Genomic DNA, 12,566 nt, shown 5'->3' on the forward strand with positions numbered 1-12,566 from the left:
AATACCATCCTGAATATCTAAAAAACCAGAAATGTCCAAATCTCTCAAGTCACACCCATTCTTCACTTTGCTCAAGGGCACAGATAAATAACCCTCTGTTCTCCATCCATCCAATTGCTAACTCACTGGAAGAAGTATGTTTCCTTTCCTTGCTCTGTTCAGGCACTACTGCAAATAGGGCTTCCAACTCCGATTTTTTTTTTCTCGCCCAATTACTGCATTTATAGGAAAGCTCCCTACTTAGAGGTACCACACTTAGAAGCAACACATGGCAAAAAATTGCAACCCATTCAGATCGAGACAGGACATGTCATGCAGGAATCTGTGTCACGAAACAGAGGAGATCGGGGTGGCCACACAAAACCTCAGGGTGCATCTTGCCCGAGGGAAGGGAAGAGCAGAACGAGCCGGCGATTGAAAGCAGGTGCTCCATTCAGCCCCTGCTCCCTGCGGTAAAACAAGCGAGCGCCGCACGCACAGACAGGCGGGCACGCAGAGCTCCTTATAAAGTATCGCCGGAGGTGCTGCGGCCATGTGGAGATTCACAGTGGGGAAACACGAGCGACAAGCTCAGCTAAATGTAAACACAGAAAGTGTATCAAGTCCAGCAGCTTTACTTCATGTCTTTCTTTAGCAGATTGCTGATAAAGTCCTTGGCATCGTCAGAGATTTCATCAAAAGCCTCATCATCGAAGTCCCACGTTGCTGAGGTGACGTTGGCGAGGGTTTCGTTGTCGTTGTCACCCATGAAAGGAGAAAGCCCGCTGACCCTGGGGGTAGAACAGACAGGCAGACAGGTACAAAACTAGCCGTGTCAATTCGCGAATGATTGCAGGAGTGAGTTAAAATGGTGTGACATCTCCTATACTCAGCAGCTCTTTATCAATAAAAGCTCCCTTTAAAAACATAACAAAAAAAAAAAAAAGAGAAGGACTCAAAGCTAACTAGTCTTATGGGAAGGAAACTAGAATTTTGTCAGCAAAACTGAAAGGCACATTTTTCTTGTTTCTCTTTTCCCCAAGACATTTTTGAGGAGAACTAGAATTAGGTGAAATTGGAGCATACTATTTTGTTAAATGACTTGTCTAGTCCTACATAAGTAATCCTGAAACTTTCACATCAAATTCAGTTGAATATCTTTTTTTTTCTTTCCTGGCACTTTCGCAGAATTACAGAATTATTAGGGTGGAAGGGACCTCTGGATATCATCTAGTTTCAGAGTGACTTTGCTGTCTTTACTGTCAAACCAAGGTTTTTTTGTACATTTTGTTCCATTGACTCCTGCAGAGAGAGCCCAAGAAGAAAGATGCACAATGAAATCATGAAATCCACAGGGCTATTTTGTAAACAAACCCACCCTGAATTATATAGACAGATAAAACAGTGCTACATCACTGCAGGCTGTGGAGTTATGCAGATGCATCCAAAAGTAATTTGGTCTTTATGTTCTCAGTCAATCATGATGATGCATGAAATGGAAATAATGCTCTCCTATCACCTACTTGAGCTTCCAAGGCTTTTTACTCAACATAACTGATAAATTGTCGGTGAAAGGCAATTACAGAACATCATGGTGTCATTTTTGCAGAGTATTTTTCTCCAGTGGAGCATTATCCTTTATTATACTATGCCTTTGTGAATCTGGATACCTTTGATGCCTCTATATCGCACTTTCAGTAAAAACTTTCAGGTGAAAGGTTGCTTATTCCTTAGAACTACAAGTTAATCGGTTTTTCTGGTCTTCCTGGCACACAATTTACTGAATAATCTATTCTTCATGAAATTTTACAGACTTCATTTGCTTTCTCTGTACAATTGTGTTAACCAGTTAAAACAACCAGTTACATTTCAACAATAATTTCTTTTAAATATGGAAAAATAACTTATTAGGGTTCTGAAAATACTATATAGATATCACACTATATGAATACTGTGATGCCACTGAATATCACAGAACAGACTGGTAGAAAAAAAGACTGGGGTCAAATAAAGTGAGCTATAAGATTAATAATATAGAATGATCTCCCCCTTCAAAGTTATTTTTCTTCCTTTTTTTGCCTCTAACTACATTCAAAATCTGATTTGGAATTTGTTCTTAAGGATTTTATTTCTATAAGCAAAGCAGAAACACACACTCTTTGAAGTCTCAGACAGAGCAGATACTAAGTCTTTTACCATTTCTGGAAGTTGTGTGCAGTACAGCAGACTCCAGAATCTTATGTGTATACTTCAGAAACTTGTTAGTAATAATACATGAGATGAAGATAAAAGGTTTGTTTATTCTCAGGCAGAACAAGGTAAATCAGAACAGAATGTATTTAGTGTCTTACTTTCCATTATATGGGGTGCATTCAAATGCAACAGTGAAGCATGATTTTGTAAATGTGTAAGGTGGCATAAACCTATTTATGAAGATATAACAGTCACAAGTTACTGAAAGCTGAAAGACTGACATGCAAAAAATGCTCATATAAACTAACTTTACCATGACTGTTCTCTGTGTTTGACACTTACTTTACTGGAAGAGGGAAGGTTTGTGTCTGACAGCACTGCAGAGCTGGCACAGCTGTGGCGCAGTGAGAGGCTCTGCTCTGCCCTCACAGCCAGCAATCGAAATCTCTGTCCTGGAATCCACAAAGCGTTCCTGCGGGGCCTTAAGCCTACCTCCACTCCAAGAGCTAAGCATTTTCTTATTTATGGCAATGTCATTTTTGTCCGTAACTTTAGAAAGTGCAAAAATCTCATGCAGACTGCACTTCTGATTTCAGTGCAAAGTTGTCTCTTTTTTGACTTTGTAGTAAGTACAATAATCCCTCAGCCAATTCAGTGGCTTAGACAATGACAGGTCTGTGAAGTATTTTTTTAATTCACTGACAATAGAGGAGATGCACGTCTGCATCCAGTTAAGCTTCCAGAGGACACACTTGGGCAGCCAGAGCAATAACAATCCCATTTCCCTTCAATACTTGATTGAAGTATGGCAAAGGTGACCTTTGCGTAGTATTACCACAAATAGTGTTGTTGCAGCTCTTGTGCTACATTAGACAATATTTGGCCTATTTCCAGAGATTAAAGATGCATTATTGAGAGATCATTTGCATGCTAAAAAGACTGCTATAGGTACGGAGACACTGCTTCATGTGGGAACACCACTGCTCCACACTGCCATAAGAGGCAGTGCTTATAAAGACAATCTAAATTTCTGGGCAAAGGAATACTGCATGTCACACACAGTTTAAAGTTCTTTAATTATTTGTAATTTTTTTTGTTTGGTTGGGTTTTTTGTATTTTTTTTCATTTATTTTAGAACTGCATGACAATTATCTGATAAAATCTTAAACGCTGTGGTAGGATTGCATTTGGTAAATGACTAGGTGGTTAGCAGTTAAGCCTCCATTCACTTTGTCATTTCCAAACACCAGTGTAACAGTTCCCATTCAAATGTTTCAATGAACCTATTTTCTGAATGTGCTGTTGAAAATTTATAAAGCTAAAATAAATTTCTCTCTCTACTACAGTTTTACACTCTGAATCAGTTGCATTGTTGTGGAAATACTTCTAAGGAGAACTAGATCCTTGTCCATAGTCAGAAAACAAAATCCAGCAACTAATGTAATTACAACCAGAAATTCTTATCTTTAGCAGAGATTTCACTGACTGAAGTTTTGGCTGTTCATTTCTTAATAGCCATTTAAAGTAATAATGGCCCAGCAACTCTTTTGACAGTTAATGGAAACAATTTCTTTTTGGAATGCTTAAGTGATAAAGATGAGCTACTGCGCTAGAAAATTAACTCTGTGCTTACACTGCGAAGTTACTGTTAGACAAGCAGCAGGTTGTTTACTGAAAACATTCTTCCAGCCACTCAACCAGGCATCTTCCTGGCATGTTAAGAACTATTTGTTTAGAAAATCTTTCAGAGTTTCCACTTCTAAATAAAGAAGAAATATATTTTATCCTGTAGAAGTTCCTTAACGTTTATTGGTCTGTTGTAACAAAGCTCTGAGTGCAGACTTAGAAATGTTAAGATCAAAAGGGTCCAGTGTGGACACGAGTCTCTGTGCCTGTGTAACAAACACCACAGCATTTCAACTGGAGATCTTTGCATTAAGACTCCCACTAATCCAAGGAAGATGACTTTGCTGCTTGTCCCAAAATGTCAGACTCTGAGCATTACTCTGCAGGCAGAGCTTGCAGCAGCAGCTGACTGGGACTGCTGGCAATGAGCTCCTCCTCACAGTCCTTGCCTTGCATTAGCAGTGCAAAAAAAAGTAACCCATCTCAGTATGGAAAGTAGTATCTGCTTCTGATAAACCTGTGCACGGCACGTCAAATAAGCACATAACGCCTGCAGCCTGGAGATCATGTAGTAATTTCATTCTTTTACAAGTGCAATAAAACAAATAAATAGTGTCAGGCTACTTTGTGGGGAACACACATCCATGGGACAACACCACTTTTTCCTTAGCTGAGCACTGACTGACTCCCACACTGGTTGTCTCCAGGAGAAGAGACCACTAAACCCATGAAAAGAAGAAAGCTCACTGCTGAAGCAAGGGTGTTATGCTGTTCTCATCCTTGTTTCACATGCCCAGTGGATTACTGAGGAACCACAATTTGCTACGGAACAAATAAAACATTTTCTTTTGAGCAGTACTGTCTTGACATTAAGGCCTTCCTAAATTGCTTTAAGGAAAGAACAAGGAGTGTTCTTTCCTCTTTATATTAAGGAGGCATAAATTTTTGATACAACATGGGGCTGAGTGTAAGCCAGTATTGTGTCTTGCCCTATTGAAGTTCCAAGTCAGCACACCCAAAAGATGAACGATGCCGAAAGATCTTTCAACCAACCCGAACTGCCAAACAAGGCAGGAATAACAGCAGTGATGAACAACACAATGGATAAAAAGGAAAGGGAATGAATGTTTGAAGAATCAGGGTGAGTGCAATTAGGAAGGTGCTGAAGGAGAAGAGTGTACAGCAAGATCAAATGTGATATTAAAATACAGCCTAAGATACAGTACATTAAAAAATATTAATTGACAGAGATCAGCTATGCTGCAAAGATACACTGCCTGGCACTGATAAAGTGAGAAGAGCTACTGGAAAGCAAGCAGAGGTTTGAATCAGCCACAGCCAATTCCTCCCTGAAACTAATCAGATTCTGTGGAGCCAGAAGGAAAAGGGCTATCCACATTCAATGTATGTACATGCAGTGCTGAAAGCTTAGACTTAAAATTGGTTTGAAATAAAGATAGAATTTAGAAATTGTTTCAGATTACTAAAGATTGAAAACACTTACTATCCATCAGAAAAGAACTAGAAATAGAAAAAAACCCAATAAGCAAATTCAGCAATGCCTAGAAGAATGAATTCTTTCCAGAAAGAGCTGGAAAGAATTCAGGAGGTTTAACCTTCATTAGATAAAGGTTAATGTAAATGCAAAAAGAAATTCTGAAATAGACATAAATGGAGATGATATACAGAAGCTATAATATTTGTGGCCTGTTATTTCTAAGGCAATAGATCAACTTAAGTATGTGGGACACTACTGTGATACAGAACAGGACAGAGAACAAGATAAAAGTGGAATATAAAAAAACTTAAAGTGGAGAATACAAACAGGGAAATTTAAGGAAGAACAAAGACAGATGAAGAGACAGGACTGAATAAGTTATCCAGGAAGATTTAAAGGATTTAATGTATAGCTTAGAAATGTGGAAAGGGAACCCATGAACTGCAGGATGGAATTAAGTCAGTCATGCCATAAGGAAGACAGATGCAGATCCCAACAGGGAGTGTGATATCTGTACTTATGCCTGCATAGCAGAGGGACTGGAGAGGGGGTTTGCTGCAGGGTTTCGTCAGAAGTGCTGTCACCCTGCTTCCTACTGAAGATTACATCCTATTTATTCTTCTGCAGGGAAGACCCTTCACTCAGAGATCTCTTTAGCAGCTCTTTGCTAACCCCGGTTTGTATTCACTGTTGTGCAGCACATCATGGAAACACAGGCACTTTCTAGGCAGGTTACAGGTCTCTCAGCACTCTGGAATCCTACCTTAAAAGAGATGTTATGTCAAGTCATGCAGTAGGTGCTCCCTGCTGCTTCACTTAGATCAGGTGGTGGACACAGCAGCCTTGGGCCATCAGCTGCCTGTAGCAGACCTGCCCTCGAGTGCAGTGCTGCTGCAGCACTCGCCTCTGCCTTCATGACCCCACTCACCATGGCAGGGAGAGACGGTGCAAATGCCAAGTTACAAGCACAGTGATGGTACATGAGGCAGACAATAAATGAGCGAGTCTTACACTTGGTGCATGAGATTTGGCGGTTCTGAGCTTACAATCAAAACAGGAAAGCAGAGCTACAAGTAGAGAGATATGCAGTTCTCAATGACTTTTATTTGCATTCTACAATGATGATGTGATGGTCCATTTTAGATAATGGCTCATAGCTCTGAGTCTGTAAAAATAGCTGGGCTTTAAGAAAGTTAAGACAGATCAGGAACCTGTCACTCTGGGGTGGAGAGGGAAAGTCCAAGTGATGAGTCACAGGTCTTCCCTAACTTCTATTACATTATTCTTATGGCAAGAAAGACAAAAGCTGATTATTACTGCTAATCACTATTGTGGCAATAGCTATGCATCGAAAAAAAAGATTTTCGTTATGTTTGGGTAATGTAGTTTTCCCCTCATGAACGGTTAAATGAGCTTAAATACACCTCAGCAAACAAGTAATTTCTTAATATATTTCACAAGGCATATCAGGTCAGCTGCGTCAAGTGTAACAGCACCCCAACCCCATCAGCTGGGTGGTACAGCATCCAAATATCTTGCTTCTGGTGGCACAGAGAAACTGGGAAAAAGCAGTTCTGCCAGTGCTGGCATAGTGTTTGGCAAGACATTTCACCTTTTCTCCACCTGTTTCACCTGCTCCCTTTGCTTTGTCTACTTAGATGATGCCGGTGTTCCCCAGCACGGACTGTACAGGAGCAGCAGCCCTGGCTCCATGCCTTAGGAACACACCACTGCCAGCACCGATTTGTGCCTTGCTTGTCTGTCGCTGCCTGTACGGGGAACACACGGAAACTCGTCACACACTTTATTAACAAATGCCAGCAAAAGACGCGGAACTCCCCAAAAGGGCGGGTAACGCTGCGGCCAGAGCTCCCCTCCCCAGGGTGCAGGAGGCCTCCAGAGGGCACTGCAGCACTGAGGGAGTGCTGGGCTCCATGGATGTGCCCGGAATCGCCATCCTGCCTTCCAGGAGCCTGCAGATCAGGAGACCTCAAAAGCTAGAGAAATGCATTAATTTGTCTTCCGAGTGCTGCCTGTGTGGTCTACATTATTTGAACTACAGAATGATCCAAACGAGCTTTCAAGATCTAGAAAGAAGTGCTGGAAGTGAATGGAAAATAAAAGTCCTGTAAATAAACTGGCAGAACAAAGTGACCTTGAAGAGTGTAGCACACTTCACATAAGAAACAGAAGATAACAGAAATATTCAGAGTCTTCGCTGGGAGTAAGAGAGAGTTGATGTAGTAGCTTTTGCACAGGACATGTAAGGGAATTATGTTGCTTAGTTCGGAAATGAGAAGAGTGTGAGAACAAGTACAGGCTCCTGAAGTAAGCAGGAACACAGAAAGACCAAGGAAAGATGAGGCAAACAACTGTACATTGCCAGGTGTCAAGGAGCAGGGTAGCCAGGGCAGTGGAGACTCTTTTATTAAAGGAGAAGGGCATGGAGAGGAGCCTTTTAAAAGAATTAGTGCAAAGCAGGTCTTCTGTTTACTTACTGCTGAAGCTGGAGTGAGGAAGAAAGAGCTATGCTCCAAGCTGAGCTTTTCTTTACACTTGTTTATATGGCATCAAATATGTACAGTCACAGTGGGAGGAAGAACAGCAAGTGTGCTGTTCTAGGCATGGAGATGCTGTTCCCATATACATTTCTCTAGACTCACTGATGTTCATAAGCACGTGTTATCAAATCATATATAAAAATCAAATCTAATACTGAAATGTGTAACCAAGAGCTGTAGCTAACCATCCTCTAAAATGCTTCCACAAGCTCAATTCATGCTGCTTATAAAACTTATTTATCCAGTGGTTTGTGCTCAGTAATAAATTAAAATGCACTCTGAACAGATATGGTAACGCTGGGATACTTAAGTGTGTCCCACAAGACCCCAAAGTTTCACAAAAATTTACTCTCTTGTAATAAAAGAATGGAAATTAATGGTTATTAGTGCATCCCCAAACATTTTTCTTTAATATCTGGAAGGGAAAAATAGTTTAAAGTTAATAATAAAATACTGTCGCATTGTGTTTTTAAATGAAGTGTTGCCGGTTTGTGATGTGAGAAGTACAACACTAAATGGCTGAACTTCCCAAACTGCCAGTTCTGCAGTTTACCCATTGCACCCTTCAGAGAACACAGAGCTTTTATTAAACATGCCAGAGCTGGTAATTAGAATAGAAAAAGCCTGAAAATTGGAGAAAACTTCAGAAGCTGATGAAAATTTTGTATGTTCAGCAACTGACAGAATTCGTGTTAAAAATAGCAAAGGTACTCACAAAATGTAGCAGATAACTCCTATACTCCACATATCTGTTTCATATCCAATAGGTTCATAGTTTATAACTTCTGGAGCCACAAACTCAGGTGTCCCAAAGAGAACTTTCAGAGAACCTGCATTTTCTGTGAAGAATAAAAGAGAAAACCATTAACATGCAGATTTTTAAAACCAGTTATTCTCCAGTAACAGGAAAAACAGTTTTGCCCTTATATTTGTGATTTCTTTAAAAGATCCTTATCAGAACTGCTGAACTGCTATTTTCTTAGCTGATACATGTATAGAAATAAAGATTTATTTATTAAGCATCCTCAAGCATATAGCACTGTACAATCACATAAGAAGGTTCCTATTGCAAGAAGCTTTCTTAGACCAAGTCTAAGAAAGAGGAAAAGTGTCACTGTTTAATTCACATTTGGATGTCTCAAGTACAAAAGTGTTTGAGCCTCCATCCCCTTAGCAGTTTCACAAGAGGATTGCAGGAATCCAGTGTTAGACAGAAGTTAAAGTTTTCACAAATTATCCAAGACTTATCACAGGTAAGGGCCCTGTGTGTTGTGGTAAAAAGAACCAGTAGTTGTAAAATTATAATAACAAGAAATAACTATTTCAATCCAACACATTTTTTCTAGCGTAAATAGGAAAGAAAATCAATAGTGGGTTGCATGTCTCTGAAATTCGAAGTGGCACCGGCCAGCAGTGAAACAAGAAAGGAAACAGATGATGATCGTCTGTCAGATCACTGCCTCTCAGTAAAGCTGGACTTGGGCATGCTCTCAAAACTAGTCTTGCCTACAACCACACCTGTGGAGATCCAAAGTGGTGAAGGGGAAGCACAAATCATCAGCCTTCAGTCATCATCTGCTCCAACCTTTTATTCAGCTGGCCTGTAGCACAGGTGTTCCACATTTGTCTCTGCCTAAACACAGTGTGGATGCTTTTAAAATTATCTACAATGAAGCACCTGCTACCAGTATGAGCTGAAAGAATAAGGTCATGAGACATGTGAACTCGCTTGTCATTTTTCCTGTGCTGGCCCACCAGTATTGCTCCACTGGAAAATACAGTGGTGAAGGTAGAAGAACAACCTGTTCATAACATAGTACTGCCAGTTTATTCTGCCAATGTGCAACTGAGTGATACGTGTGACTTCTAGTCATAGTGTGAAACACAATGTAAGTCACTGAGTTAGAAATTGTTAGGCAAACTCAATGGGCTCATTTTCATCAATGCTCATTCTAAATAGGATGGAAGAAGAAAAGAACAAGCAAGATGAAGAAGGAAGAAAACTAAGGAATAGATTAGCGACTGGGGGAAAAAACCCACATCCCAATAAAAGAATTGTATTATAAAAATATAAAAATGTCAGAAAATAAATCGTTTATGACTTGAAACAGGCTTGGATTTAGGTCAAGAAACTCTTGTCCAGTCTGCACATGTGCCTGAGCAATCAGTATCTGCCTTCAGTGAGATTCATTGCATTATGTTTATCTTTTGTGCAAGAGTAGCATCCAGATTAGGCACAGCAGAATGCCCTAGTAGGGGACCATTGCTCTCCCAAAGAGATTACCATCTAAACAAAACAGATATGGATGGGAAGGAAAACAGATGTAGCAGAGTCCAATCCTGCTCCTGTTAAGGTTACCATGAGTACAGATATTTGCAGCTCTATAATCAAGAGAAAAGCTTAAAAAAACCCCAAACAACAGCAAATCAAAAGTTTTGAGAAGACTACAATAGAAGTGAATTGTCCGCAACACTGAATCTTAATAGAATATTTTTATTTACCAGAACCTACTTTACCAGGTTTTGCAACAGAAACGCTGATCTCAGCACTGACTCCACTCCCACACTCACCTCCATTGAAAGCTCTTAAGGCATTTCATTAAATGTAATCAAACACCTAAGGTAGTGGTCTTTTGAGGTGTGGAAATCCCCAATTTACCAAATGAAATCCGAAGGATATATGGGGTCAATAACTTGCCTAAAGATTTAACACTGTGCTTAAGGCAACTTTTAAGCACTACTGCAGCAATTCACTCACGGTCACGCCTGTTTCACATTTAAATTTAAATTCCGTGAAACCCTTTTTGCTCTGCTTAAGTATGGTTATAGTAAACTAATTGCAGAAGCCTTATTGTCACATGTTTTCCCTGTTTTCAGAGACCCCTCCATGCAGGGAGTACCCATTTCCAGAGACACACAGACAGAAGAATGCCTGGGAGCAGCTGCAGGAAGTCACCCATATCCTCCCATGCAAGTTCACCAACATCAAGACCCTCCTGCCAGATCTCTGACTAGCCTTTAAAAAGCACATTCAAAAACTATTCCACAACAGTCACATAACCAGAGTTTTCTCATCCCAAAAAATAAGATCCTTTTTCTAGTATCCAATCTGAAGTGACTTAGCTCAGAAGAAGGGCAATGTCTTCTTCACAGTGGCCATGAGGACGGAGAGATCACCCTTCCTTTTTCAAGTGCAAATGAGAAGCCCAAGATCCCATTTTTCCATTTGACTTCTTTTTAAAGTCAGCACCTACATTTTTTTTCGAACTGTCTTCATGAAAAGTTACTGAAATTTATGACAATGAACCTGTTTTCCAAAAGCCTAATCATGGTTGTCCAAATCTCAGGCTCAGATTTTCACATCCAAGTTTGGAGGCTTTTCTGCGCACTGTGTAAACTACCATGAGCCACTGTGTATGCAAAAGTCTGGTGTATGAAATGCACTGTCCATACATCAGAGAAATGTGGGGGTTTTTTTGAAAACATGGCATTTGAGTGCAAGCATAAAGTGCGAAACAACTGATACAGCATTTTCTGTGTATAAAAGGAAAAAGAAAGGAAAAGAATAAGATCTTTTCTATGCAATAATATGTCAAATCTTTACCCAGTTGTTTACAAGCTTAGTACACAAGTAGGATCTGTGTTTGGAGATCCCTTAATTCAGATAGAAAGCTGACAAGCTAATTGGAAACTGTTGCTGACACTGTGTATAATCAACTGATTAAAAAAAAAAATCTTTACAGTACTCAAAAATCATTCGCCTTTCTCCTCAAGAGGTTTATCTTAAACAATTTTCTACATGTCTTCCTCAGCACACCAAAAAAGGTCAGGAAAATATCCCACTGCAGCTTTGGTATTTCCTGACAGTGCAGGAGAACTAATTAGCTGCAGAAGATGACTGCAGAAGGAACTGATCTTAATATCTTTAAAACTGATCAAAACAATGAATATTTAGAGGCATTAGTTTGCACTGGTTACAAAAAGTTAAAAGTAAATCTCAGAACCTGAAGTGCAGAGTCAGCCATTGCTCCCTTCAGCAATCCCTTGGTTGAGCAGTTTCTGCTCAGTCAGAGTCAGGTCCGTAGTATGAGGGCTCCAGTCCCACATCTATCAATGCCAAAGTGACTTTGACGACCAGTTTCAAAATCACAAAGTTTGAAGGAGCACAAGTGCCCTCAGTGCACCACATAAGACAATTGACAAGAAGCAGCCATTAGTGAAAATCATTTTTAGCAATTTTTGCAAGTAAATGAAACAGCAAAAGTTGTTTTCTGCTTTTGGAAATCATCTCAACCAAACTGTTACAATTGTCTTCCCAACGAACAGAGTGCTTCTGCTTTATGGGCATGAAATGGAAGGGCACTTTCCCTTCCTAGGGAAATGCCACACACAGCGGAGTTATCCAGAACAGCAGCTGATGAATAGCAAATACCTATAGTGGCATTTGGCAAGAATTAGCAACATACTAAGCCATACAGCATTGTAAAATCAAAGTCAGCATCACTGCCCATAGCTCTCATCCTTCTACATCACGGAAAGTTATCTGGAGTTTAGAGATTTGCTACACACGGTACGACTGCAGCAGCTCACAGGCTGGTGTCAGCCAGGCAATGCACTGTGATGCCACAAGATTACCAGAAAAATGGAAAAGCTGATGGATATGAACAGGCTACTGAAAATAGGATCTTCTGTTTGCTAAATGTCAGTTT

At 40.1% G+C, this 12,566-nt stretch overlaps 1 protein-coding gene across 5 annotated transcripts in view; it reads right to left on the bottom strand.

Moving 5' to 3' along the window:
• The window catches only part of MYLK (myosin light chain kinase), a 200,060-nt gene that overhangs the window by 6,879 nt on the left and 180,615 nt on the right, over positions 1-12,566 (bottom strand). For all 5 annotated transcript variants that reach the window (XM_064661434.1, XM_064661433.1, XM_064661436.1 and 2 more), the window contains 2 exons: positions 8,573-8,696; positions 618-770 (listed from right to left, as the gene is read on the bottom strand). In XM_064661434.1, the coding sequence (XP_064517504.1) occupies positions 618-770; positions 8,573-8,696 (277 nt within the window). The remainder of the gene's footprint in view (positions 1-617; positions 771-8,572; positions 8,697-12,566) is intronic.

Source organism: Pseudopipra pipra, chromosome 7, assembly GCF_036250125.1.
Source record: "Pseudopipra pipra isolate bDixPip1 chromosome 7, bDixPip1.hap1, whole genome shotgun sequence".
In the NCBI taxonomy this organism is placed as follows: domain Eukaryota; kingdom Metazoa; phylum Chordata; class Aves; order Passeriformes; family Pipridae; genus Pseudopipra; species Pseudopipra pipra.